General features: G+C 46.2%; 1 protein-coding gene across 8 annotated transcripts in view; it reads right to left on the bottom strand.

The window, feature by feature from the left end:
* Positions 1-1,868: 1,868 nt before the first annotated feature.
* LOC141060599 (C-terminal-binding protein 2) overlaps positions 1,869-27,160 on the bottom strand; it is a 52,973-nt gene continuing 27,681 nt past the window's right edge. For all 8 annotated transcript variants that reach the window (XM_073556896.1, XM_073556897.1, XM_073556898.1 and 5 more), the window contains exons 4-10: positions 16,988-17,132; positions 16,697-16,903; positions 15,950-16,164; positions 5,184-5,314; positions 4,839-4,966; positions 4,611-4,725; positions 1,869-3,924 (exon numbers count right to left, since the gene is read on the bottom strand). In XM_073556896.1, coding sequence (XP_073412997.1) covers positions 3,762-3,924; positions 4,611-4,725; positions 4,839-4,966; positions 5,184-5,314; positions 15,950-16,164; positions 16,697-16,903; positions 16,988-17,132 — 1,104 coding nt within the window. In that variant the 3' untranslated portion in view covers positions 1,869-3,761. The remainder of the gene's footprint in view (positions 3,925-4,610; positions 4,726-4,838; positions 4,967-5,183; positions 5,315-15,949; positions 16,165-16,696; positions 16,904-16,987; positions 17,133-27,160) is intronic.

Consider the following 27,160-nt stretch of genomic DNA (forward strand, 5'->3'; position numbering starts at 1 on the left):
CGGGAGCTCAGTGTTATGCTACTGTGCTATTATTGTCGCAGGAGAAAATAATTCCAGATGTGAGCTGGGCCGAGTGCTATGCGATGTTTTATTGCATAGCACTCGTCCGTATTCTACGGTAGTGTGACCCCGACCTAAAAACAAGCATTTTTGCAATTTACTGCTTGGCTAAACGTTTTCAGCCATTCTGGAGATTATTATTTTCTTCTTTACAGCTTGTTGCCCAAGAGACCAATCACTGCTGTCGTTGAGCTTGTAAGCACTGCACTAAAGCTGGCCAAAATTAGGAGGTAATGGCACGCTCCATTTACCCTGACCAGCATCAGAACAATGCTTACAATATCAATAGAAAAGAGCTTGTGTATTTTATGCAGTCTAGCAGTGGTGGTCAGTCTCTAAGGCAACGACCTGTAAACAAAAACATGTTACTCACGAGTACCTGAAAATTGGAGTAAGCAGTAAATTGGTTGTACTTGCATGCATTATCCAACAATAACCATTTGTGAAGATAGGAAAAAACCTTTAAATGTGGTATTCCAGCCTAACAAGTTATCACGTAGCCAGAGTCTCACTGTACATTTGTCCCCTTGCTCCAAGTGTGGCCAGTAAGAGTTGAACGGATGGGCAGGTAGTGCGCTCTGCTGCTTAGTTCAGGTATACAACACCTAGATTGGTTGGGGGCCCCAATGCTTAACAGTTATCACCTATCCACAGAATAGCTAACTTGTTTAAGCTGTTATATCCCTTTAGGAATTAAGTACACAGTATATAGCCACATGCAGGGACATTATGGTGCTGTATTTTGCAGTTATTTTTCCCTGTAATAAATGCCCTGTTTGAGTCAGTCTTCTGATATCATTTCCCAAAGAGCATGGCTCAATTTTTGTAAGGTTATACAATAGGTCCCCACATAATAGGTACCACGTTATGGGTCTGTACCATATGGAGGTTGTGCACAACTGCTACATGGCCATAGCAGGGGGCATTTAATGACTGACAGGAACGGTAATCATGTTACTGATGCACACAAGGATAGACAGGGAAGCCAGTGTGTGGGCTGACCTTATATTGGAAAGAAAATGCAGTCCATCGTTAGAAATGAGAACATACTACTACTATATTGAGATTGAGAATTGGCCATACTCAAAGTTTGAAAATTACCAAGTTTATAATGTTTTCTTCGCAGAAGAAAGGGCTCTGACACTTGTAGTCACCTATGATATCTAGAGATATTGCAAAACAAACCTTTTCTGCAAAAGGCTTGAGCGGATCTGAAAAGACAGACTCTGATCCCATACCTGGCCCTAAATATTACAATCATTCATGGAGCTATGGTATGCTTATGAGCACCAGCCCTTAGAAATTGGTAACTTGGAAATAGTTTAAGACTTAAAAGCTTATGGCGAAGAGAAAAAAAACCCTACATATTATGGGCCCCAGCAATTTGTTGGGCTTCTAAAATTTAACAAATTATTTTCTATTAAATACATTCTAAAACTTAGCCCTGAACTATCGTTACAGCATATTTTATATGCAAAGCAAAGACCTAGGTAGGTAATAACATGGATTTTAAGGGTTATTCCCATCTTTATAGGATATTGTCAGACAGATCTTGTAAAAACAAGCATTTCGGCAGTTTAATGCTTATTAATATTTGGAGGCATTCTTGATATATCGAGACTTGTTTACAGTTTGTTGCCTAGGAGACAGACCACAGTTGCGGTGTTGATTGTAAGCACTGCACTGAAGGGATTCCCACTTTCATAACAGTGCTTACAAGCACAAAAGAAAAGATCTTTTAAGCACTAAACATGTTCTGTCTACTGCGGTTTGCCTTCAAGACAGACCACCACAGCCAAACAGAAAAGAACAGCTGAAAACTTTAATAGGCAGTAAATTTTAAATTTGGCTGTGTTTACAAGCAGTATCCAAAATTATCTATTTATGAAGGGAATAACGCGTGAGTGAATAAGTGAGAACGCAAAATAAAAAGCCGACATGTAAAAATGTTGCCTAGGCTTTTTTCTGTCTCAATTAAACACATTCTGTATAGCTATATATCAATCTTTTCTCAGCTTCACCTGCTCATAACATGCGAAATACAGATTACCTTGCATTTTCAAGCTAAATCACTGTTTTTAGAGTAACCGTTGATTTAATTTCTATTTCATAAATCACTAAGACATGAAAATAAACTTTGTAATCCATCTCAGAAATCTGCTTCTTTCCCCACCAGGACTGATTATTCATTCTTAAGATTCTCACTTTTGGGGTAAAATCTGTATTCAGTGACATACTGACACAGGAGATGGCAGTTATTACTGATAAGATTCTTTGTAGTCCGGAAGAGTTAGAAGCTCTGGCTCCATCACCTTCCTCCATGTACATAGAATCTGATCAGCAGTAATCATCATCTAAGTAATGTCATAATCTTTCTTCACTGAACACAGATTTTACCTGTAAATTCATCAGTCCTGGCAAAGACTTAGATTTCTCTGACAGTTAAAGTTTTTTATTCATTTTCATGTCTACTAGGTATTAATAAAAATTAAAACGACTGTTACGTTAAAGTTTAAGGACTATGTGCGCCCGCCTACAAGTTTAGTTTGATTCTTCCTCCCTCCAGACTATTACATCATTTTTCTATGATGCACACCATTTAAACTTGATCCATATAGCTTAATCCAGACACTTGGTATATGAAATCATGCCTTTACAGAAGGCTAATCACATCCCATTCTAGTATAGGTCCCTGTGGAGATTTTCTGTGGAGATCAAATTCAAGGGGCTAAAACTTAATATAAGCAACACTGAAACCCAGCCGAAAATAGAAAGTGCTTATCGACCTTGAATCCTCCTCTGTAATAAGCATGGAAGCGAAACATGCCATGGACAGCTACAACTTCTGTATGAAATGGGGCAACAAAATCTATATTCTTTCATTCTTTCAAAAATGTAAAATTCAGCTGTGCTTCAAAGCAGATATAATGGTGACAAACAAATGAATAAATGCCCAAGCCCACATTCTCCATCATGTTGAACACAAGCCATGTGGGTCATGTGTACCTTTACGCCCTTTCATCCATGTACTGTTTAAAAGGACTCCAAGAACCTGAGAGAAACTCCGTAGACACGTGAATTAAGTGATTAACGTTCTAGCTTTTAAATAAATCAATTTTTTTTTTTATTTTGTGGCCTTGGTAAAAAACAAAAAACAAACATGACCCAACTATAAAATAGATACCGCCAAAATTTTGTATAAATGCAACAACCTTCTTCAGAAAAAAAAAAATTCTTCTTTTCCAGTACAAAGTGGATTAGAAGATACTGGCTACACTAAAAATTTGGTGATGCCTCAGCTCCCTGAGACAACTGGGCATGTCTGGCTCTAGAGGAAGCAGTAAAGATCAGCCGGCCCCGGCACACAGAAGTACAACTCACCCGCATAGTATTTCACGTAAAACTAAATCAGTTAAAAAATAGATCTGTTGAAAGGCAATATTCTAAAGGTTTCCAGACATTGATAAGAACATTCTCCTTTCCGGTGTGAGGAGAGATGATACACCTCAGGGCTTGCAGCATGATTTTATTAACCGGGTAAAGCTGCTGAAAAGACCTGGAATCCCGCTCTTCTCCCCCAAAATATTCTGAGAGGAAGAAGAAGAGCAAAATTATGGGACCAGAGGTATAAAATAAAAAAAGGGAAAAAAAAAAAGGCAAAATAAACATAAAAGAAAAAACACAAACAAAGCAGAGTATTGCTACTGGTCAGTGGGAATTTCTCTGTCTGGCTCTGGCTTGCTTGTTTGTCCCGGTGATGGAGTGTGGGAAACAGAGGGAATTAAAGGATGTGAAGTTGCCACTAGACTTTCCACTGCAGCTGGGTGCCCCGGAGCAGCTACTCCAACAACTCCTGGTGGAAACCTGGAAAAGTTAACCAAGCAGGTTATGTTTCATCACTTGTAAGCAACACCTAGATACAGGCCCTTCAAAACAGTAGGCTTGTCATTATGATGGCACTCGTCAGTAATTTTCATAAACCATTTCTACACACTTGGGAATCATTCAGGGCCCACACAAACAATACCACTTTGATTGTGGTAACATGGAGTGCATCCTCAAGAAATTAACAAAATACAGTCTCCAAAAATACCATGCTTTAAGAGGAACTTTCACAAAGTCAAAAGTGACACAGTTTTGCCCTTACTATACTTCCAGTACTCCAGGGTATTACATTCTTTTTTAAATCTAACATATACGTTTTAGTGATGTGGGCTTCTTTATTTAGTGCTAATTTTTATGGCCTTTACCCGAGCAGGCGTGGCCAACAGGGTAATTATGCAGGGCAGCGCAAACCACAATCTTGTATAATACTTAGAGCCACGCCACCTTGGTAACAACAGAAAAATTAGCACTAAATAAAAAGCCCTATATATTGGGACTTGGATTTTAAAAAAGAAAAATAAGCAAACCTGGGCCTTCAACATGGAGGCATCAATGAGGAGACAGAGTAAGTGCTAAAATCAATAATAGACAACAAGGCCAAATGGCAATGCACTTAAATATGAAAGCATGGCCCAAAAGTGCTACACGACATGTAGCAAACTTACCTATATCCCGCTGCCCCATTGAGCTCTGGATGAACAGACTCCATTCCAGACCACTGTGCAGCTGCCAGCAAATACTCCTTATTTACACAATTTCTCAACGCATCTGGAATTGGACCTGTAAAGGCACCAAAATATTCAGTCCCCTACATTTGGCTTGCAAATCTCTGGGTACAATAACAATTGCACAATACTGAAAATATTAGAAAAGGAGCCCTTCCTCACACATACCAGTAATGGCTCTGCGGATTTCTTTAGCTGCCTCTTCTCTAGATTCGATTGAAGCATGTTCACTGTACCAAGCAGTGTGAGGGGTGCAGATCAAGTTAGGGGCATCTTTCAAAGCTCCCTGAGAAAAGCTGCAGACCAAAAAAGGAACATAGAAAAATATTCAGAATTGAGAGTCCTCAGTGATACCTTTTAATGGCTAACTGAAAAGATGGTAAGACGTTGCATTTCTATCTTCTGGCTAACACGGTACAAAGATATACATCTTTCCTGCAGCGAAAAAGGAACAGACATTGTAAAATTGCTGTTCATTGGTAAGATACAACGCTCACAAGACTTCAAATGTACCTGAACGGTTCAGACTCGTGGACGTCTAAAGCAGCACCTCGGATTCGGCCATCTTTCAGAGCCTGGGCTAGTGCCTTCTCATCAACAAGTCCACCACGGGCAGTGTTCACCAAAAAACAACCCTGCCGCATCTAGGATTGGGAATAAAGCCATATCATTTACTACTGCATGACTGGCGGCATTGCAGTGTCCTTTGTGTATCTTGAACCCCATAAAGCGAATAGTTTTCATTTTTATTTCATAAATCAACAGTGCACCTGAATATAAGAAGCTTTGTAATCAATGTTATCAGAAAAACTTGCTTCTTTCTCTGCCAGAAATGATCAGACATCAACAAAATCCTTAATTCTGAGGTTAAATCTGTATTCAGTGAAGACCAACTATTACATTACTGAGATAGGAGACAGCAGTTTGTACTGATAAGATTCTATGTAGATATGAGGGGGAGGAGGGAGGAGCTCTGTATCTAGCTCCTCCCTCCTTCATAGACTCATCAGCAGCTGCCATCTCCTATCTCAGTAATGGCAAAGTCTGTCTTCACTGAATACACATTTTAACTCAGAATTAAGAATTTTGATAATTATGGCACAGAAAAAAGCATTTTTTTCTTATTAGATATATTACAGTTGCTTACTTTCATTTATTCTATTGATTTGTAAAATAAAAGTTAGAACAGGTACTCTTTAAGGCTATGTGCACACGCTGCGGTTTTTGCTGCGGTTTTGGCCCTGCGGAACCGCAGCAGTTCCGCAGACATGGTACAGTACCATGTAACCCTATGGGTTTTCAAAACCGCTGTGCTCACGCTGCGTTTTTTTCTGCGTGGTTTTGCTGCGTTTTTTTCCCCGCAGCACGTCAATTGTTTCTGCGGATTCTGCTGCGGTTTCACACCTTTAGACTATGTGCACACGCTGCAGATTCACCTGTGGGTTTTTTCCCGCGGAACCGCAGGTAAAGTTTTGCTGCTGTTTGGCCTGCGGTTTTGCCCTGCGGTTTCACACCTCTACTATGTTAAAGGTGTGAAACCGCAGCAGAATCCGCAGAAACAATTGACATGCTGCGGAAAAAACATCGCAGCAAAACCGCGCTGAAAAAATCGCAGTGTGAGCGCACAGCGGTTTTGAAAACCCATAGGGTTACATGGTACTGTACCATGTGTGCGGAACTGCTGCGGTTCCGCAGGGCCAAAACCGCAGCAGAACCGCAGCGTGTGCACATAGCCTTAACATAGTAGAGGTGTGAAACCGCAGGGCAAAACCGCAGCAAAACCGCAGGTGACTTTACCTGCGGTTCTGCGGGAAAAAACCCGCAGGTGAATCTGCAGCGTGTGCACATTGACTGCATCCTTAGGCTATTTTTGTGTTGATTGTTTTCCTCCTGTTCCTCAAAGAGCCATATATATTTTTTTTTTTTCATCGACATAGCCATATGAGGACTTGTTATTTTGAATGAAGAGTTGTAGTTTTGATTGACATAGTAAAAATTCTAGGAGGTGAAATTACAGAAAAAAAAAACGTAATGAGGCCATTGTTCTGTGACCTGTAGCTTATGTTTCGGTAGACTGAGCTGTGAAATGGCCTGTATTGCATGGCTATGAGACCCAGTTTACCATAAAGGTTATGTTTTTATACATTAGGATTACACAGACACAGGGATATGCAATATGTTCATATATAGTGGGGCTCTCAGCAGACCATGGCAACCCATCACCATGCGGTTGCACTGCAAGCCCCAGTGGTTCCCAGGTAGGTTTACAGTTTAAGTGCTACTGTCAGCTGTATATGAAGGATTTGCAGAAGCGATCAGGCGCTAGGGCACATTGCTGCTGTCAGAGGTGGATGTCAGTCAGCTGTGTAGCACAGCTGGCATCTGCATTGAATGGAGCTATATCATTTTCTGATCCTGCTCCATACACACACAACATAATAGTATGCCATGGGGATGGAAATAGTCCAAATAATGAGCTTGCAGTATACCTATGATGTCCCTTTTCTGCATTCTTAGAAGGTTGCCATAGTTGTACCTAGAGCTCAGTACAAACATTTGGAGTCTGACAACTTTGGTTTTGTTGCTGTGTGCATGGTAAAGGGACACAGAACCATGGGTGTTATGCTGCTGTCCACTAGGAGGCGACACTATGCATAATCTGACAGTTAAGATTAACTATGGCTCCTCTTCTGCAGTATACACCCCTGGACGGCGTCAGCCTTCTCCAGTTTTGTGCAAAAGCATTAGGAGGAACGTAACAGAAACGACATAACCATGCCTGTAAGAAGGCAGCTATGTACGAGCTCAAAGAACAATATGAGAACTCAACCGTAAACAGGGTGGGAGCTGTGTCCCCCAATTAGAGGCTAAGAGAAAGAGATTTTACGGTGAGTACACAAAAATCTCCTTTACTCTGTCGCCTCATTGGGGGACACAGAACCATGGGACGTCCCAAAGCAGTCCCTGGGTGGGAAGCAATGGACGAACATTGTGCTAGCAGGTCCCTAAACTTGGGGAACTGCCGCCTGCCGAACCAGTCTACCCAGGCTCGCATCCGCTGAGGACTGGGTATGAACACTGTAGTGTTTCGTAAACATGTGTAGGCTAGTCCAAGTGGCCGCCTTACACACTTGTTGTGCCGAATGGCCCAGGAGGCCCCTATTGCCCGCGTAGAATGTGCCGTGATACTGGCCGGAAGAGGAGAATTGTTAAGGCGGTAAGCGTCTTGTATGGTGGACTTGATCCACCTGGCAAGGGTGGCTTTGGAAGCCGGCAGACCCTTTCGAACACCTTCCGGAAGAAGGAAAAGGGAATCCGACTTCCGGAAGGGTGCAGTCCTAGACACGTATATACGCAATGCCCTGACGAGGTAAAGCGTATGCAGAGCCTTCTCCACTCTATGGACCGGAACCAGGCAAAGGGATGGCAATGAAATTTCCTCATTGAGGTGGAAGTTGGACACAATCTTCGGAAGGAAGGATGGGACTGCACGGAGAACCACCTTATCCTGGTGAAAAGGCTAGGAAGGGACGTCTGCAGGAGAGTGCTGACAATTCAGACACCCTGTGAAGCGAGGTGATTGCCACCAGAAAAACCACTTTCTGTGATAGTATGCGGAGTGGGACTTAAGGGGTTCGAAAGGTGGTGCCTGCAATGCTGTCAGGACCAAATTGAGGTCCCACGTTTCCAGTGGACGTCTGTAGGGGGGAACCAATCGGGAAACCCCCCCTGGAGAAAGGTCCTTACTTGCGGCTTGTTAGCGATGCGCAAAGAGCACTGAGAGCGCTGACACCTGGCTCTTAAGCGAGCCTAGGGATAGCCTGGCGTCCAGGCTCGATTGAAGAAACCCAAGTACCTTTGGGAGGGAATAAGGGAGTGGGACCTGTCCGCGAGAGTCGCACCAGGTAAAAAAAAGCTTTCCAGGTACGGTAATAAATCTTGGCGGAGGCTGGCTTCCTTGCCCTGATCATGGTCGTAATGACATCCGGTGAGAGCCCTGCCTGGGTTAGAACCCAGGTTTCAAGCGCCACGCCGTCAAATTGAGAGCCCCTGAGTTCTGATGGTAGAACGGACCTTGTGACAGAAGGTCGTGATGGTCGGGGAGACGCCAGGGGGCGTCTGCTGTAAGTTGTACGATGTCGGCGTACCATGTACGTCTAGGCCAGTCCGGCGCGATCAGGATGGTTGGAACTCCCTCTTGATTAATCTTCCTCACTACTCTGGAGATCAGGGAGAGGGGTGGAAAAAAGTACAGAAGCTGGAACTGGGTCCAGTCCTGAACCAGGGCATCCGCTCCTAGCGACCGCGGGTCGTGTGTCCTGGCCATGAAATTGGAGACCTTGGCATTGAGATGGGATGCCATTAGGTCCACCGTCCGGGGTCCCCCAGCGATGGCAGATCTGGTGAAAAATTTCGGGATGGAGAAACCACTCCCCCGAGTCCATTCCTTGTCTGCTGAGGAAGTCGGCTTCCCAGTTGTCCACACCCGGAATGTGGACTGCCGAGAGTACCGACCTCGTGTCTTCCGCCCAGTGGAGGATATGTGCCACTTCTCTCATCGCTTGGGTACTGCGGGTCCCACCTTGGCGATTCACATATGCCACCGCCGTGGCATTGTCTGACTGTATCCTGATATGAGAGGCTGCCAGGAAGTAATGAAAGGCTCTCAGTGCCAGGAAGATGGCCCCAATTTCCAGGATATTGATGGGCAAGGCCGCTTCCACTGGTGACCACTTGCCTTGTGCCCTGTGATGTAGGTGCACCTCACCCCAACCTGTCAGGCTTGCATCGGTGGTCAGGACCTTCCAATGACCTGAGAGAAAGGATGTTCCCCTTGCAAGCGAAGTTGGCTTGAGCCACCAGTGTAGGGGGACCTCCTGGTCGACGATGTCAGCCGGAACTCCCTGTCAAGGGAGAAGGGATTCCTGTCCCAAGACTTGAGGATGGCTAGTTGAAGAGGCCTGAGGTTAAACTGGGCAAATGGTACCGCCTCCATCGCTGCTGCCATCCTGCCGAGGACTCTCATGGCAAACCGGAAAGATCGGGGAGGATTGCGGAGGAGTATGTGAACTCCCAGACGGAGAGCCAGTGCCTTGTCCCTGGGAAGGAGCACCAGACCCCTGGAGGTGTCGAATAGCATCCCTAGGAAGGTCAGGGACTGACTCGGGGTAGTCGATGACTTTTGTAAGTTGACTAACCAGCCCAGTCGACTCAGAGTGTCTATTGTGATTGAGACGCTGACTTCGCAGTCCTTGAAGGTGGAAGCCTTGATGAGAAGGTCGTCCAGGTATGGAACGACTATAATGCCTCTGGAGTGTAGAACGTCCATGGTGGCTGCCATGATTTTGGTAAACGTCCTGGGAGCCGTGGCGAGTCCGAACGGGAGAGCCACGAACTGGTAGTGGTCCTGGTTGATCGTGAACCTGAGAAGTCTTTGATGGGCAGGAGCAATTGGTATATGCAGGTATGCGTCTTGTATGTCTATGGAGGCGAGATATTCTCCCTACTCCATGGACGCAATGATGGACCGAAGGGACTCCATGTAAAAATGACGGACCCGTACATATTTGTTGAGTTGTTTTAGGTCTAGTATGGGCCGGATGCTGCCTCCTTTCTTGGGGACTACGAATAGATTGGAGTAGAACCCTCGGAAGCGTTCGGTCGTTGGAACCGGTACTACGACTCCTGCTTGAAGGAGAGAGGAGACCGCCTGGTGAAAGGCACGAGCCTTGTCTGGCGGTTTTGGTGGAACAGAGAGGAAGAACCGGTTCGGTGGACTGGAAGTGAACTCTATCTTGTATCCGGAAGACACTATTTCCCTGACCCACCTGTCTTCTGTAATAGGCAGCCAGACTTGCTGAAAGAGTAGAAGTCGTCCGCCTACTGGTGGGGTGTCTTCCGGAGTTCGTGAGTCATGATGAAGCGAAATTCTGAGGTTTTCCTCCTTTGGGCTTCGCCTGGCCTGCTTTCGACTGCCAGGTCCTGTCCGGCCTCTGCGCCTCCCGTGGGTTGTCCCTGCGTGGAGAGCGGTTACGATTATGTGCTGGGCGCGAGACTGACCAGCCCGAAGAATTCCGAAAGGATCGGAATCTTGTTTGGTTACGCCGTTTAAACGTCCGTTTAGGTTTGATTCGAGGGGAGAGTTACTCTTACCCCCAGTGGCGTTGGATATCATTATGTCCAACTTTTCACTGAAAAGCCGTCCACTGCAGTACGGGAGATGTGTGAGGGATTTCTTTGAGGCCGCATCCGCTTTCCATTCCCGCAGCCAGAGGATACGCCGAATTGTGATTGCGTTTGCTGCTATCCCCGCTACACCTCTTGCGGAGTCAAGGGCTGCATGAAGCATGTAATCTGCTACTACTGCTATTTGAACCACATGGTCCGACAGCTGAGGATTTGAAGTTTGAAGGCCATCTTGCAATGTTTTGGCCCAAGCCAGAATGGCCGTGGCCACCCAAACTGAAGCGAATGCGGGGGCCAGGGAGGCCCCTGCCGCTTCGAAAACTGAGCGAGCCATGCGTTCTACCTGTCGGTCTGCTGCGTCTCTGAGGGTTGAGCTATCTGGCAGTGAGAGGAGGGTCTGTGCTGCTAGTCTAGAGACTGGGGGGTCCACTTCGGGTGGATCTGTCCACTGTTTGGTGTCCTTTTGTGGGAAGGGGTACCTAGCTTCTAAATATTTACGATTGGTGAATTTTTTATCAGGCTGCGAAAACTGCTTGGTAAGGATCGTTTGAAATTCCGGGTGGTTAGTGAAAACCTTAGGTGGTTTCAGAACACCTTCAAAGCAAATCTTGTGTTCTGGGACTTCCAGGGTTGGATCGGAAATGTCCAGCACCCGATGGATGGAAGAGATTATGTCCTCAACTAGCGCTGTGTTGCTAGGGGAACAAGGGACCAGAGAACTCTGTCTCATTGTCTGAGTCGGAGTCACAGATGTCTTCCGAATCCTGCATATCGCTCAGGTGTTCCCTGGTGGGTGAGCTGGGGCAGAGGTCTTCTTGCGGAGATCTGCGTTGTCTGTCTCTGGTAGGGACGGTCTAGGCGAACTGGGACCACGGTGTCTCTCCCTGGAGGGGGATGACCGTGTGCTATGGGATGACGCGGAGGAACGCGAAGTGGGGGTCCGCTTACGTCTGGGAGAGCCAGAAACGGCCTGTCCCTGCGTGGAGCTGTCCCTTTGCTGGGTAACACTCATAGGCGAGACATGACCCTGCAGAGCCTGGAGTAATGTGGAGGTCAGGTTATCTATGGACTGTGTCATAGACTGCGACATCTGGGTAGCCCATTCAGGCGTGGTAGCGGCCGCTGAAGCAATGATAGGGGCTTCCTGGGGCTCTGACCCAGTATTTTGGATACAATCCTTGCAGTGCGGGTACGTGCTGCCACTGGGGAGAGTGGCTTTGCAGGCTGTGCAGAAAGCATAGAAAACAGTCCTGCCTGGTTCTTTTCCTTGAGCCCGGCATAGTGCACAGTGGCTGGCTAGCAGAGGACTGTACAGGGGTGACTACGCAGGGGAGCTATAGGAAAACCTTGTAGGTAATATGGATTCACAGCCAAGTAAAGAGAACCCGGCTGTGATCTTACCCCACCAGTGTGCCCCTAGGTCCAGCGCTGACAATTCACAGTCCTGTGCCCCCCGGAGACTGCTGGCGTTGCTGCTGCTGTATGGGACAGCATCTGCTGCAGCGAAGATGGCTGCCGAGGAGATTAGGAGGGAGAAGGGAGCGGAGAGCTGAGAAAGAGCGCGCAGAGATGTGAAAAAACGCGCCCTTTCTGCCTCGATCCGCCCCTTCTATGACACTGTGGAGTGTCATATTTGTCATCCGGGGGGGGGCGGAGAGGAGGCGGCGACCTCAGCTAGGCCGAAGCCGCGGCCTTAATTAGATTTCTATGCCCAGGAAGGGCTCCAGGCCGGCGCGGTAGTCCGGGGAGGGGTCGGATTTTTACCGGACCCCCGGATTGAAAGGCAGGCTAGCGGTGGGGCCACAACCTGAAGCGGGGCCCTTTGCTGGGTTCCCCTGCGACGCTGTAGACTAATGCTGCCGCAGACACGGGCGCATAGAGCCCTGTGTCTGCATGTGCTATGCCTGCCTGCACTCCCCCCGGCCCCGACAGGAGCCCACAGCTGGCTGGGGTCCATGGTTGCTGCATAGGTTGCCATGGACAGACCCTAACTGCGGCGTCTCAACCTAATACCCCCAGAGGGGGATTAGGGAGGGTGCTGCTGTCACTGTCAGGGGGCTTCTTCCTCGCCTCGACCTCAAACCAAGACCAAAAGGAATTGGGGAAGGAGGGGGGTTTCAACTTCGAACCAGCACCCGCAGGAGTGGGGAAGGAGCGACATGGGGAACCGCCATCTCAACTTCAACTGGGCACCCCATAATAGGGGGCCGAGGAAGGAGCCATGCCGGGAGTCTCACCGAGGAGACCCATTTTTCTTCATCTGTCATCCGAAGAAAAAAACGGAAAAAAAGAAAAAATCCTTTAGGTGTGCCTCCTTGCGACACTAAGCAAAAACTGGAGAAGGCTGATGCCGTCCAGGGGTGTATACTGCAGAGGAGGAGCCATAGTTAATCTTTTTCAGATTATGCATAGTGTCGCCTCCTAGTGGACAGCAGCATATCACCCCATGGCTCTGTGTCCCCCAATGAGGCGACAGAGTAAGGAGTGTTAACCCCTTCATGACCGGAGGCATTTTCGTTTTTGCGGTTTCATTTTTTGCTTTCATTCTTCGTAGAGCCATAACTTTAAGTTGTACTTTTGAATGACACCATTGGTTTTAACATATTGTGTACTGGAAAATGGGAAAACAATTCCAAGTGCGGTGAGACTGCGGAAAAAAAAAGGGGCAATTCCACAATTGTTTTTTGTTTTGCTTGTTTACTATGTTTACTAGATGCGATAACTGACCTGCCATTATGATTCTCCAGGTCATTACGAGTTCATAGACACCAAACATGTCTAGGTACTTTTTTATCTAAGTGGTGGAAAAAAATTGCAACGTTTGTAAAAAAAAAAAATAAAAAAATTTTAAAACGCGCCATTTTCCGATAACCGTAGCGTCTCCATTTTTTGTGATCTCGGGTTGGGTGAGGGCTTATTTTTTGCGCATCGAGCTGCTGTGTTTAATGCTACCATCTTGGTGCACTTACGATCTTTTGATCACCCGTTATTGCATTTTAATGAAATGTTGCGGCGACCAAAAAAAGCAATTCTGACGTTTTGACTTTTTTTTCTTGTTACGCCATTTAGCGATCGGGCGATTCTAAACGTGGCGATACCAAATATGTGTATATTTGATTTTTTTTTTATTGTTTTATTTTGAATGGGGGGAAAGGGGGATGATTTGAATGCATATACTTTTTTTTAGTATTTTTAAAAACATTTTTTTGGCGTGCTTCAATAGTCTCTATGGGAGACTAAGAAGCTGCCAAAACACAATTGCCTCTGCTACATACAGGCAATGATCATACAGGCGATGATCATTGCAATCCAGCAGTGACAACCATAGAGGTCTGCTGGAGACCTCTGGTTGTCATGTCAGCCCATTGGCGACCCGCGGCCATTTGACATGGGCACTGACGGGCGGGATTTTTGGAGCGCTTGCCGGAAGCACTTGTTAAATGCTGCTGTCAGAGTTTGACAGCATTTAAATAGTTAAAAGCTATTCCACCCGCGGCTGTTAGAGGCACATGTCAGCTGTTTTGAACAGTTGACATGTGCCAGAAAAGATGGTGGCTCAGCACCAAAGCCCACATCAAAGGGAGAGTGTCCAACATTGGCGTATTATTACGCCCGTGTCATGGTATGTCTGGCTCTGCGTGACGCGACCAGATGATCAGTCGGTCACAAAACCACAAGACAGACAAGGGGACACTGGGGAAACAATTACAACGGTGGGCCCTATCGGGGAAGTGGACACCTCCTGCACTCTCCTAAGGAAGAGCCCTGAACTCTCCTCACGTTCCGTATACAGGTTCTTTCAACCTGTTGCCAACCAGGATACCTCAGTCCCTCACTTGCCCTGCACCTATCCCATACTAGGGAACTGGCAAGTGCAGACACTGGTCCTCACCGCTGTACTAGTAAAACACCAGGGAAAACAACAGACAGGGAAAAACAAACAATTAGCTTGCTCTGGACTCATGGACCAGACAGCAGAGAAAGGCACCCGGACACAGCTTCCAGCAGAAACACAAAGGCTCCAGATAAGCTGCAACAGCACTGCTCCAGATAGCTCCTCTCTTCAGAAAGGTTGGTTAGTGAATGACCAATATTACCAACAGGGAGCTGCAGCAGCTAATGACCTTTTATAGGAAGGAGGGGGGGGGGGGGCACCACCTGCTAATTAAAACTGTAGTAACACCATCTGCCACCGGAGGGGGAAAAACCCAGCAGCCGACCAACTACAGTTGTAGTAACCCCAGCGGCCACGGGGGGGCAAAAACTCCCGAGGGCCTGAAAGGAAAAAGGTTGATAAGAGAGAATCCAGACTCTGCCACAGATCCAAGAATGGATCGTGACAGCCCGATGTCAGAAAGGGGTTAAAGAGGTTGTCAACTATCCAAACTATTAACCACTGTTTTTGCCTTACATTTTTAAGAATAATGCCCCTTAAGAGCCCCATATACCTTTTCTGCTATTTTTCATGTTTTATGCCATTCTGCTTCAATTTCTGTTCCCTAGCATCCTCTCTGGTGCTCACAGCCATCACTTCTTTTACAGGATCCACTGCTCCGTTCTGACTACAATTCCCATCATCCCTTGTGCTGGCCTAAGCGCCAGCAGTGGTCACAACCACTTATAACGCTACATAAAACCCTCCCATACTTCTAAGGTTGCTTTTACACTTACCGTGTTTTTGCGGCCGCTAAATCGGCCGGCAAAAATTCCACGGTGCGCCGTATGGCCATTTTTATGGCAGTGATAAAAGATCGAGCTTGCGTGTACGGACACTCAAATCAAAGAAGTTTGTTTTTGCGGTGCACCGTGACTTCCCGTTTTGCGGAACACCGTTTTTTTTTGTTTTCCCAATACTATTTCCTTAGTATTGGAAAAATGAAAAACGGCGCTCCGCAAACTTTTTTCCAGTCCGTTATGGCCGCAGACCACAAAAAATGTGGCGATACGGGCCACATTAACGGGTCGCAAAAAAAGCAGCAAGTGTAAAAGTAGCCTTATAGAGCAGATCTTAACTGCTTGGCACCCTAAATGTGTAAACATCCTCCCTGTGGTATATTATGTAAGTCACCATACAATAAGCAGCCATTACACACCTGTTTTATGGTAAAATCATTGATGAGGTGATGGTTGTGCTCATTCAAACTGCAGTGTAAAGTTATGCAGTCACTGTGCATAAGCAGATCCTGAAGTGTCGCCATCCGCTGTAAGCCCAGGGAACGTTCAACTCCATCAGCAAGATAGGGGTCATAAAATATGACTGTGAAACCAAAGGCCTTGGCACGTAAAGCAACTGCTTGTCCAACCCTGCCTGCAAATCAAGACAAAACAGAACATCGCCTGATATAAGACCATCTAAGAAGCTGTCAAACTGAAAATCACCTTTTAATGATTTTTTCTGCTTAACATCTTTGGGTGAGATTCATCATTTGCGTGTTTTTTTGGTCTTGTCACAATTCATAATTTTTGCACCAAATCCCTGAAAAAGTTGCATGTGGTTCATTGTGTGAAAAAAACCTTTCATTTATCTTTTTCAGTACAAAAAGTTACATTTTCAGCTTAGAATGTCACAAAATTTGCACAAAAATTTTAGACAGAGAAAATCACTCCTGGAGAAAAGTACTGGAGTGGATTTGCAACTTTTTATAAAGTCGCAATTGATGAGTCATTGAAAACATCTGGAAACTCCAAACACCGCCCACAATGACAAGCAAAAAACCCCCCCGACAAACACAAAACAGGCCAAAATGAAAAACAATCGAAAGACTGGAAAACTGCACACAAAAAAAGGAACAAACGCATTAATGAATTAGGTCCTGTGTTTCTATTAGACTGAGCGTTACCAAGTCCAATAATGCCCAAAGTCTCCCCACGGATTCTGGCGGCGCCTCCTGCAACCTCTCTGATCTGTTCCACACTGGCTGCACGATTCCCTTCTCTCATAGCCTGGTGCAGCCATGTAACACGCCGATAGAGATTCAAGATGTGGCAGAGTGTAGAATCCGCAGTCTCTTCTACTGACGACGAGGGAACATTACAGACTGCAATCCCTTAAAGAGAAAAAAAACTACATTTTGTCCGTAAAGACTGTCTCCAACAAACTCATCTCGTTCTAATTTACCTAGAACACTTACCTAAGTCAGCTGCAGACTTGATATCAATATTGTCATAACCACTTCCAATTCGTATAATAATGCGTAGGGCTTTAAATTTCTCCAAATCCTCTCTAGAAAGGGAGATTGTGTGATACATAAGGGCTCCCACTGCTTCACTTAATACCTGTCAGTAACACAGAATCCACATTACATAAAAAAGTAAGAACAGAAGGGTCTCTTGGTCCTGAAAGTAAAAATCTCAGTGCATAATCCAAAACAGATAATGTTGAAATATAATGACATCAGTGTTCTCTTACATGCTCCATGCTGACTTATCACCTGACCATAAAATATTCTACCTGTCTGCCGAGGTCAAGTGAAGTGTTATCAGCAAAGATGACATATAGGTTATTCACACTATAATGGGTGTTTCTAAAGGGGTTATGCAAGATGAATCAAGAGCACACCGCTCACAGGTACCTGGGTCCTAGGAGGCAGAGTGCTCCTGATAATTGACAGTTCGGACCAATAGCATGGCTGCGCTGCTGGTCCGAACTGTGCTCTCTTCCAGGCTGCTAGCAGAGGTAGCTTGGAGAAGAAGTGCAGGGGAAATGAGGCTGGTCAGATACAAACTGTATTCTGGATGGATCACTGTAAGTGGCACATATTCTTTGCCTAGATAACCGGTCACTCGGACTGCAAAACTGGGCATGGACATGAACACTATAAAATTAGAAACCAGTTTGTTCTTCGGAACGGAGAGGAAAATAGGGATTTTTGTGTACTCACCGTAAAATCCTTTTCTCCGAGCCATTCATTGGGGGACACAGAGACAGTGGGTGTTATGCTGCTTGCCACTAGGACACTAAGTAAACCAGAAAAAAAGTTAACTCCTCCCCTGCAGTATACACCCTCTCGCTGGATGAGATTTCTCCACTTTGGTGAAAAAAGCATTAGGAGCTTAAACAGTCAACAATAACCATAACTATGTCACAACCTATGAATGCTACAATGAGCCAGTAGGCTAAACAGGGTGGATGCTGTGTCCCCCAATGAATGGCTCGGAGAAAAGGATTTTACCGTGAGTACACAAAAATCCCTATTTCTCCTACGCCTCATTGGGGGACACAGAGACAGTGGGACGTCCTAAAGCTGTCCCTGGGTGGGGAGCATACGTCTGCTAATACCCCATGTACCACTGAGTCATCACTGAGGTACTGCCGATTGCAGGATGCGTCTGCCGAGAGCTGCATCTGCAGAGGCCAGAAAATGAATTTGGTAATGTTTTGTAAAAGTATGCAGACTGGACCAAGTCTCAGCCTTGCAGACCTATTCTTCCGAGGCCTGGTACCGAATGGCCCAAGAGGCACCCACTGAGCGGGTAGAGTGCGCCTAAATCCCTACTGGGACAGGCGCGTTCCTGACACGGTAGGATTCCTGAATCGCCAAGCGAATCTACCTGGCTAGCGTTGCATTTGAAGCGGCTAGACCCCTCCTATGCCCCTCTGGCAGTATGACCAGGGCATCTGAATAGCAGAAGGGGTCCTGATGGGGTGACCTGCGAGGAGATGGTGGTAACTCCATAGAGCTAATCTGATCACTCGTATCTCCAAAATGTTGATGGGGAGACGTGACTCGTGGGTTGACCAACGACGCAGTACCATGTGGTGACAAAAGACCGCACCCCAGCCGAGAAGACATGCGTCGGTGGTTACTACCAACCATCTTACTGGGCAAAAAGACCTCCCTTAATTCAGGGAGGACCTCAGTGTCCACCACCTGAGGGCTTGCCTGACCCGCAGGGACAGAAGGATCCAACGATCCAGGTAGAACGGGTTCTTGTCCCAAGCTAACAGCAACGCATGTTGTAAGGGACAGAGATGGAACTGTACAAATGGAACTGCTTCCATCGCAGCCACCATCTTTCCGAGAACTCTCACGCTGAAACGAATGGAGCGAGAAACCGGTCGGGAAAGAGTCCGCGCTGCCTGTTGTAAGGCTTGAGTTTTCTCTGGAAGGAGAATGACCAACCCGCGGGAAGCGTCCAAGATCATTCCTAAAAAGGAAATCTGCTGAGCCGGTGTTGGGAAAGACTTTTCGAAGTTTATCTTCCACCCCGGGCGAGAAAGTGTATTTACTGTTATATCCACGGATTCCTCGCAGGCTGGAAGGGACGGACCCTCGATGAGCAGGTCATCCAGATACGGTAACACCACTACTCCCCGAGAGTGGAGAATGGCCATGACAGCCGCCATGACCTTGGTAAAGACCCTGGGGGCGGTGCGAGTCCGAAGGGCAAGGCAACAAACTGGAAGTGTTCCTTGTGAATTGCAAAACTCAAGAACTGCTGGTGGGACGGGCAGATCGTAATGTGAAGGTAAGCGTCCTTGATGTCAATTGATGCTAGGAACTCTCCTTTTTCCATGGAAGCGACAACTGATCGAAGAGATTCCATTCGGAATCGCCGTACCTTGACAAACTGATTTAACAGTTTGAGATCGAGAATGGGCTGCATTGTTCCAGCTTTTTTTGAAACCACAAAAAGGTTTGAATAAAATCCCCTGAACCTTTCGTGATGAGGGGCCGGAATGATGACTCCGTCCCTTAGCAGAGCCTGAACAGCCCGAAGGAAGGCTATTGTCTTTTTCTTCGGGGAGAGGAAGGGAAAAACAGAGTTGGAGGGGGGAGAAGAAAATTCTATCTTGTATCCGGAGGACACCAGCTCCCTGACTGACTTGTCGTGGACGACCGCGAGCCAGGTGTGGCTGAAGAAAAGTAGGTGACCGCCTACTTTGTCGGTGTCCGCCGAATACCGCAACAAGACATTGGGTAGAAGACGAGATCTGGCTCCCCTAGATCCAGATGCCCTAGGCCTGGGTTTCCAAGAGCGGTTAGGTCTGGGAGCCTCTGTCTCCACGCGGGGACCGACTTGATCCGGAAGAGAAGGTAGAGAAAGACCAACCGGAATTGTCGCGAAAAGATCGAAAACACGTCAGCTGTTGGTTGCGAAACGGCTGAAAAGCCTTTTGTTGAGGAAGGAATTTACATTTCCTCCGGTTGTATCAGCAATGAGCTGGTCCAGCTTCTCTCCAAAGAGAGGACCAGTTTGAAAGGGGGAGAAGTCAACGATCTTTTAGATGTGGCATCCGCACGCCAGTCGCAGAGCCATAGGGCTCTTCTAATGGAAATCGCATTAGCGGCAGTTTGAGCAGCGCAATTGGCGGCATCAAAAGCGTCCAGTACAAAGTCCCCTGCGCAAATTATCTGCCTGGCGACAGAGGTTGCCTCTGGAGGAAGATTGGGGCCCTGGAAGGAAGTAATCAAGACTTCTACCCAAGCGGCCATTGCCTTAGTGACCCAAATTGCCGCAAAAGATGGAAAAAGCGCCGCTCCTGAAGCTTCAAAAACTGAGCGGGCAAGGAAGTCAATATGACGATCGGAGGGATTTCTGACTGAGGAGCCATCAGACATGGATAGGAGCGTTTTAGAAGCAAGACGTGATATAGGAGGGTCTACCGGAGGGGACTGTAACCAATCCTTCATTAGGTCTGGATCAAAAGGGTATTTAGCCTCAGTAGACTTTTGCCCTGTGAACCACTTATGTGGCCGATCCCTATGTTTCTGGACAATTTCCTTAAACTCCGGGTGGCTGGTATTTAACCTGCGCACACGCTTGGTCTTCTTAAATGAGATAGGGTGTGCTGGAGCGGGAATATTTTCCTCATCCAACTTCAGAATCCTGTTGACTGATAATATAAGAGAATCAAGCGACTCTTGGTCAGTTGGAGGATTCTGAGGGGCTGACGTGTCAGATTCGAATTCAGAGTCGCACTCGCTGAGAACCTCAGGAGAGGGAGAGCGAGAGACAGGAGTCACCGATGCTGAGGCGTGAACGGGACTAGGGGACACGTCATGTGTCCGCTTTCTAGAGACCTGACCATCTCTTGAACGAGTACGGCCCCTGCTGGTGGACGGTTCCCGGCCGACGCCACTGCCCTCCTCGGCAGGTAAGGACGCTTTCTGACCTAAAGAGTCCTCCCGGAGGGAGAATATAGCCTGGGTCAGAGACTCCACCGACCGTGACAGGGACGCAGCCCCCTCAGGGGTACTAAATGCAGGAAGCCCGTCAGCAGCGGCTGCGAGGGGCGTTTGAGCGCAGGCCGGGTCATCCTCCGTGCACTGGGTAAGGCAGACTTGGAAGTAGTACACACGGTAAAAAACGCAGTGTGCTTCTTAGCAGCCCGTTTAGCCTCCTTAGATTGAGACATAGCGCTCCTGAAAGGGTTAACGGCAGAATCTGTCTGCAACTGCAGGGAATGTGCTGGGAAGGGGTTAAGCTTTAATCTGAGGGCAGATGCAGCTTACCCCCGGTCCTGTGCTATGTCCCCCGGGAGGAATAGCGGTGGCCCTGTGGTGTCACCCGGTATCCAGCAGAGTGCGCGCCTCACAGCTCGTGTCCAGAGCAGGCTGAGGTTAAAGACATGGCTCCCGAGATTAGGATTGCGCGTCTCGTAAGGAAAGAGAGGCGCCAAGAGGAGGGGGCGTTGACGTTAGCATATGCGGCGCTATTCAAATTGCGACCTAGTAGGCCGGAAAAGCCACGGACTAAATTTTTGGCCTACCCACGGTAGGCACCGGGGGCGGAGCTAGCGTGGGCAGCACTATTCAAATCGCGATGGAGCGCTGGTTCACTGCTGCTGGCGCTAAGTCAGCGCTTCTCCCAGGGACCAGAACCCGACCCCATACCTCCATTCCAGTGCTCGGCAGGCCACGCTGTCCGGGGCCATCAAAGCATGTCTTCTCATCCTCCTGGGCTGATGTAGCAGAGCTGGAGGAGTTCTTAAAGGGGTGTGCTCAATCGATCTTCCCTATGGCAGGGGGATGGAGAGCTATGGGGCTGATTCAGGGCATTCGAAAGCGCTGTATCCCTTGTATCCGAGGATTACCAGGACCGTAAGGATCATCGCCAGAGGAATCAGCCCCAATCGTCGCAGGAAAGTGTACAAGGAGTTATACTCCGCGTGCTTGCCTGTTGTTGGTTCGGGGGGAGAGCGGGCCGTAGAAAGGAACTGTCGCCCCCTTCACTCCGTTATTTAAAAGATAAAAATTTACAGAAAAATTCAAAAATAAAATAAAAACGGTGGGGTCTGAAGCCAGACCCAAGTGCCTCCTACAGACACTAAGCAAGAACTGGGGAAATCTCATCCAGCGAGAGGGAGTATACTACAGGGGAGGAGTTAACTTTTTTTCTGGTTTACTTTGTGTCCTCCTAGTGGCAAGCAGCATAACACCCACTGTCTCTGTGTCCCCCAATGAGGCGTAGGAGAAAATTCTATATTTTTATTTCTATAGCACCAACGTATTCGGCAGCACTTTACATTTCACAGGGGACTTGTACAGCCAATAAAAGACATTACATTGTAAGCTTACAATCTATGAGGATATAGGGGAGACATGAAAGGTAAATGGTAAAAAGAGCTTGTATTGTACCGGTCCAGACATCAGAACAATAGGGTATTCAGATACACGGGATGTATATAGCAGGACTGTGGAGTCGGGTGTCGATTTTGGAGGAGTCGGTATAAAAAGGACAGACACCTAAAATATATAATACATTGGGTAAGTAGGACAATGCTAGATGTGCTGTAAATGTTTCCATAAGAATTTGGGAAAGTTGTGAGCTGCCCTATGAATGTCTGTTCTGTTCCTGATGTACGGATCTCGATTTTTAGTAGAGATGAATCTGTGCTTCACTTTATGTACATGCTCAGTAGTGAGGCAGGGCAGTGGGGTCAGAGGTTTAGTACTGATGAATCTGTGCTGCACTTTATGTACATGCTCAGTAGTGAGGCAGGGCTGTGGAGTCTGGTGACATGAATCTGTGCTGCACTTTATGTACATACTCAGTAGTGAGGCTGTGCTGTGGAGTCAGGTGAGATGAATCTGTGCTGCACTTTATGTACAAGCTCAGTAGTGAGGCAGTGCTGTGGAGTCGTAGTGGAGATGAATCTGTGCTGGACTTTATGTACATGCTCAGTAGTGAGGCAGTGTTGTGGAGTCGTAGTGGAGATGAATCTGTGCTGCACTTTATGTACATGCTCAGTAGTGAGGCAGGGCTGAGGGGTCAGAGGTTTAGTATTGATGAATCTGTGCTGCACTTTATGTACATGCTCAGTAGTGAGGCAGTGCTGTGGAGTCAGAGGTTTAGTAGAAATGAATCTGTGCTTCACTTTATGTACATGCTCAGCAGTGAGGCAGTGCTGTGGAGTCAGAGGTTTAGTAGAGATGAATCTGGGCTGCACTTTATGTACATGCTCAGTAGTGAGGCAGTGCTGTGGAGTCAGAGGTTTAGTAGAAATGAATCTGTGCTTCACTTTATGTACATGCTCAGCAGTGAGGCAGTGCTGTGGAGTCAGAGGTTTAGTAGAGATGAATCTGGGCTGCACTTTATGTACACGCTCAGTAGTGAGGCAGTGCTGTGGAGTCACAGGTTTAGTAGAGATGAATCTGTTCTGCACTTTATGTACATGCTCAGTAGTGAGGCAGTGCTGTGGAGTCAGAGGTTTAGTAGAAATGAATCTGTGCTTCACTTTATGTACATGCTCAGCAGTGAGGCAGTGCTGTGGAGTCAGAGGTTTAGTAGAAATGAATCTGTGCTTCACTTTATGTACATGCTCAGCAGTGAGGCAGTGCTGTGGAGTCAGAGGTTTAGTAGAGATGAATCTGTGCTGCACTTTATGTACATGCTCAGTAGTGAGGCAGTGCTGTGGAGTCAGAGGTTTAGTAGAAATGAATCTGTGCTTCACTTTATGTACATGCTCAGCAGTGAGGCAGTGCTGTGGAGTCAGAGGTTTAGTAGAGATGAATCTGGGCTGCACTTTATGTACCAGCTCAGTAGTGAGGCAGTGCTGTGGAGTCGTAGTGGAGATGAATCTGTGCTGCACTTTATGTACATGCTCAGTAGTGAGGCAGAGCTGTGGAGTCAGAGGTTTAGTAGAGATGAATCTGTGCTGCACTTTATGTACAAGCTCAATAGTGAGGCAGTGCTGTGGAGTCAGAGGTTTAGTAGAGATGAATCTGTGCTGCACTTTATGTACATGCTCAGTAGTAACCAGTGCTGTGGAGTCATAGTGGAGATGAATCCGTGCTGCAATTTATGTACATGCTCAGTAGTGAGGCAGAGCTGTGGAGTAAGAGGTTTAGTAGAGATGAATCTGTGCTGCACTTTATGTACATGCTCAATAGTGAGGCAGTGCTGTGGTGTCAGAGGTTTAGTAGAGATTAATCTGTGCTGCACTTTTTGTACATGCTCAGTAGAGAGGCAGTGCTGTGGGGTCAGAGGTTTAGTAGAGATGAATCTGTGCTGCATTTTATGTACATGCTTAGTAGTGAGGCAGGGCTGTGGAGGAGTCTGCATGCAGAGTGTGTAACAGATGCTACAGAGGACCAGATTTGGGATAAAGTTTTATATGGGCAAAACTGGAATAGTTGCATAAGTGAAGTTAGGCGATACGCCAGTCTGAAGAAATGCGCTTTTAGGACACGCTTAAAACTGTGAGTAATTGGAATTAATCACATTATCCTGGTAGTGCATTCCAGAGAAGTAGCACAGCTTGTAAGCAGTCTTGGAGACGGGATTGGAAGGTTCAAATCATTGAGGATGCTAGTCTTAGGTCATTAGCAGAACGGAGGGTACGGGTAGGGTGGTAGACTGAGACGAAGGAGGAGATGTAGCGTAGTGAAAACCTGTGTATAAGTTTATATTGGACCCTGTAGCGGATAGGCAACCAACACAATCGCTGGCACCGGGTAGAGGCATCGGTATAGCAGTTAGAATGATTTTCCAGTTATTAGGTTCAGTGGCAGCCGGATGTAAACACTGAAAAAATCTGAAATGCATACATCCATACAATGTGCAGTGGCTGCTGCAGAGAACAACGCTTCTATCCAATCTGCAGCACTCGGTAGCAGCTGCTACATATTAAACCAAGCTGCACTATTCAGCTCAGTTCAATGTTTATATTTGGCCGCACCAGATAACAGCTGATTGGTGGGATAGTGGTAGCTGGATGCCAACCGATCTGGTATTTATGCCTTATCCTAAGGACAGGTCATTTCTATTACAGGTACAACCCCCTCTAACCATGATAATCAAGAAACAATACACAACAACAACATGACATAATGAATAAGCAATCTGATCTCATAAGCTTGGGGAAGTGAGATTATTGTGGGTGGTAAGGCCTATGCAGGCTAACAGCCATGTAAAAAATACCAAAAAGTATAGTATATGGGTAGTGCATGATCTAACTAACTTGTGTCAGTGCTGAACTGAAAGTTCTAATGCGTAGCAATACTCGTGCATTGCTATGCTTTATAACTGCGATCAAAGCTGTAAAAGTCATAGTCCGATAGTGGCGCTAAGTATATCTAAGAAAAAAAAAAAAAATTACAAAATAAATCACAAAATAATGATAATAAAATATTGTACCCATAAATAAATATTTTTATGAAAAAAGTACACATTTGGTATGGCCACATACGGAAAGATATAAAACTGTCCCACTAGTTAACACCTTCAGTAAACACAGGAAAAAAAAAAGTGCAAAACAAATTGCTTTTTCATTATTCTGCCAAACAAAAAGTGGAATAAAACGAGATAAAAAAAGGCAAATATAAATAAACACGGTAACAATGAAAACGTAATCTCGTCCTGAAAAATAAAAAAAAGAACACGCTATACATCTCCATCAGTGGAAAAATGTATAATAGCTCTTAGAATAAAGCAATGCAAAAATAATGCTTTCTATAAAATATTTTTTGTCTAAAAGTGTCAAAACATAAAAAAATATGAATGTGGTATTGATGTAATTGTACTGATCCAAAGAATTAAGTTGCCTTATCAATTTTACCACATGTGCCACGAAAAAAAAAAAACAACAAATCCTGAACTGTTGTTTTTTGTTCATTCTGCCTCCCAAAAATCAGAATAAAAAGCAATAAAAAAAATGGCATGTGCCCAAAAGGGGTATGAAATAAAAATATCAACTTGACCTACAAAAAATAAGCCCTCACATGACTGTCGGCAGAAATATGGAGAAATTATAGTTCTCAAAATTTGGGAATACAAAAAAGAAAAAACAAAGAAAACTGATGAGAATCTGGGATCGCTGTAATTGCACTGACCCGAAGAATAAAGTTGGGTAATCACTTATACCACACGAGGAGCAGCGTAAAAAATAAAACCAATTCTTCGCCTGCTGTTGACTTCTTCATTCTGCCTCCCAAAGATCACAGTAAGGCTCAGCGCACATTTATCCTGCACTCTACGCTGAGTGCTTGCATCGGCATTTCGGTGTATATGTCTGAAATACGTGATTCAGACGGGACCTCTGGAGGAAGATTCCCTGCAATGAGGCAGATGGAGGCACTGTGGACGCTGTCTGACCTGTGATCCGGCGGTGTCCATCTTTTTAGGATTGCATAAAAGTGCAGTCGGCCACAGTTTTGGGCACCTCTGAAAGGAAGGACATCGCTGAACAGAGGCCAGACGGAGTCCAGAGTAACTCTGCTGCCTCATTATAATGAATGAATCCCTCAGGGATTTTATCTGAATAAACACACATATAAAAAGCGGGCTGAAAAAAAGCCCTAGCCAGCTCACCAACCACAACCGGAGCATGGAACCTCGTCTGGATCCAAACGACAGTTGATTGTAGAAAAAAAAAAAAAGTTCCAGCTTCCAGGATAATAACTTTTTATTCCAAAATATAGATATAAAAATCCATATACAGCTTTCTCCCCATATGCAAATGGTTGTGTGTTGGTTTTATCTGAATCCTGTAATTCGGAGATTTAGATGGAAACCCCAAAGTAAGTTCTCAGCGTAGAGCGCCTGATTCCCAAACGTTACGTAAAGTGTTCCCAATAAAAGCTTCAACTCAATCCACAAATAAAAAGCAAGTCTTCACTCAGCTCTGTAATCGGAAATATAGGGGGCTTACACATTACTGGTAGTACACAGGCTCTGGAAAAGCACTATGCTCCTTGCCTCTTAAAAGAAATCCAGAAAAGTCTGCACTACAAAGTCCAAATGCCCCCTCCCTTTTGAGCCCCACAGTGTGTCTAAACCACATTTAGCGTCCCCACATGCTCAGCATTTCTGTAGTGATGAGAGCCCTCTTAATTTACGAGTGCCGAAGCACGAGCTGG

This window comes from Dendrobates tinctorius, unplaced genomic scaffold (genome assembly GCF_039654945.1).
Source record: "Dendrobates tinctorius isolate UK_male_01 unplaced genomic scaffold, ASM3965494v1 ptg000241l, whole genome shotgun sequence".
In the NCBI taxonomy this organism is placed as follows: Eukaryota; Metazoa; Chordata; class Amphibia; order Anura; family Dendrobatidae; genus Dendrobates; species Dendrobates tinctorius.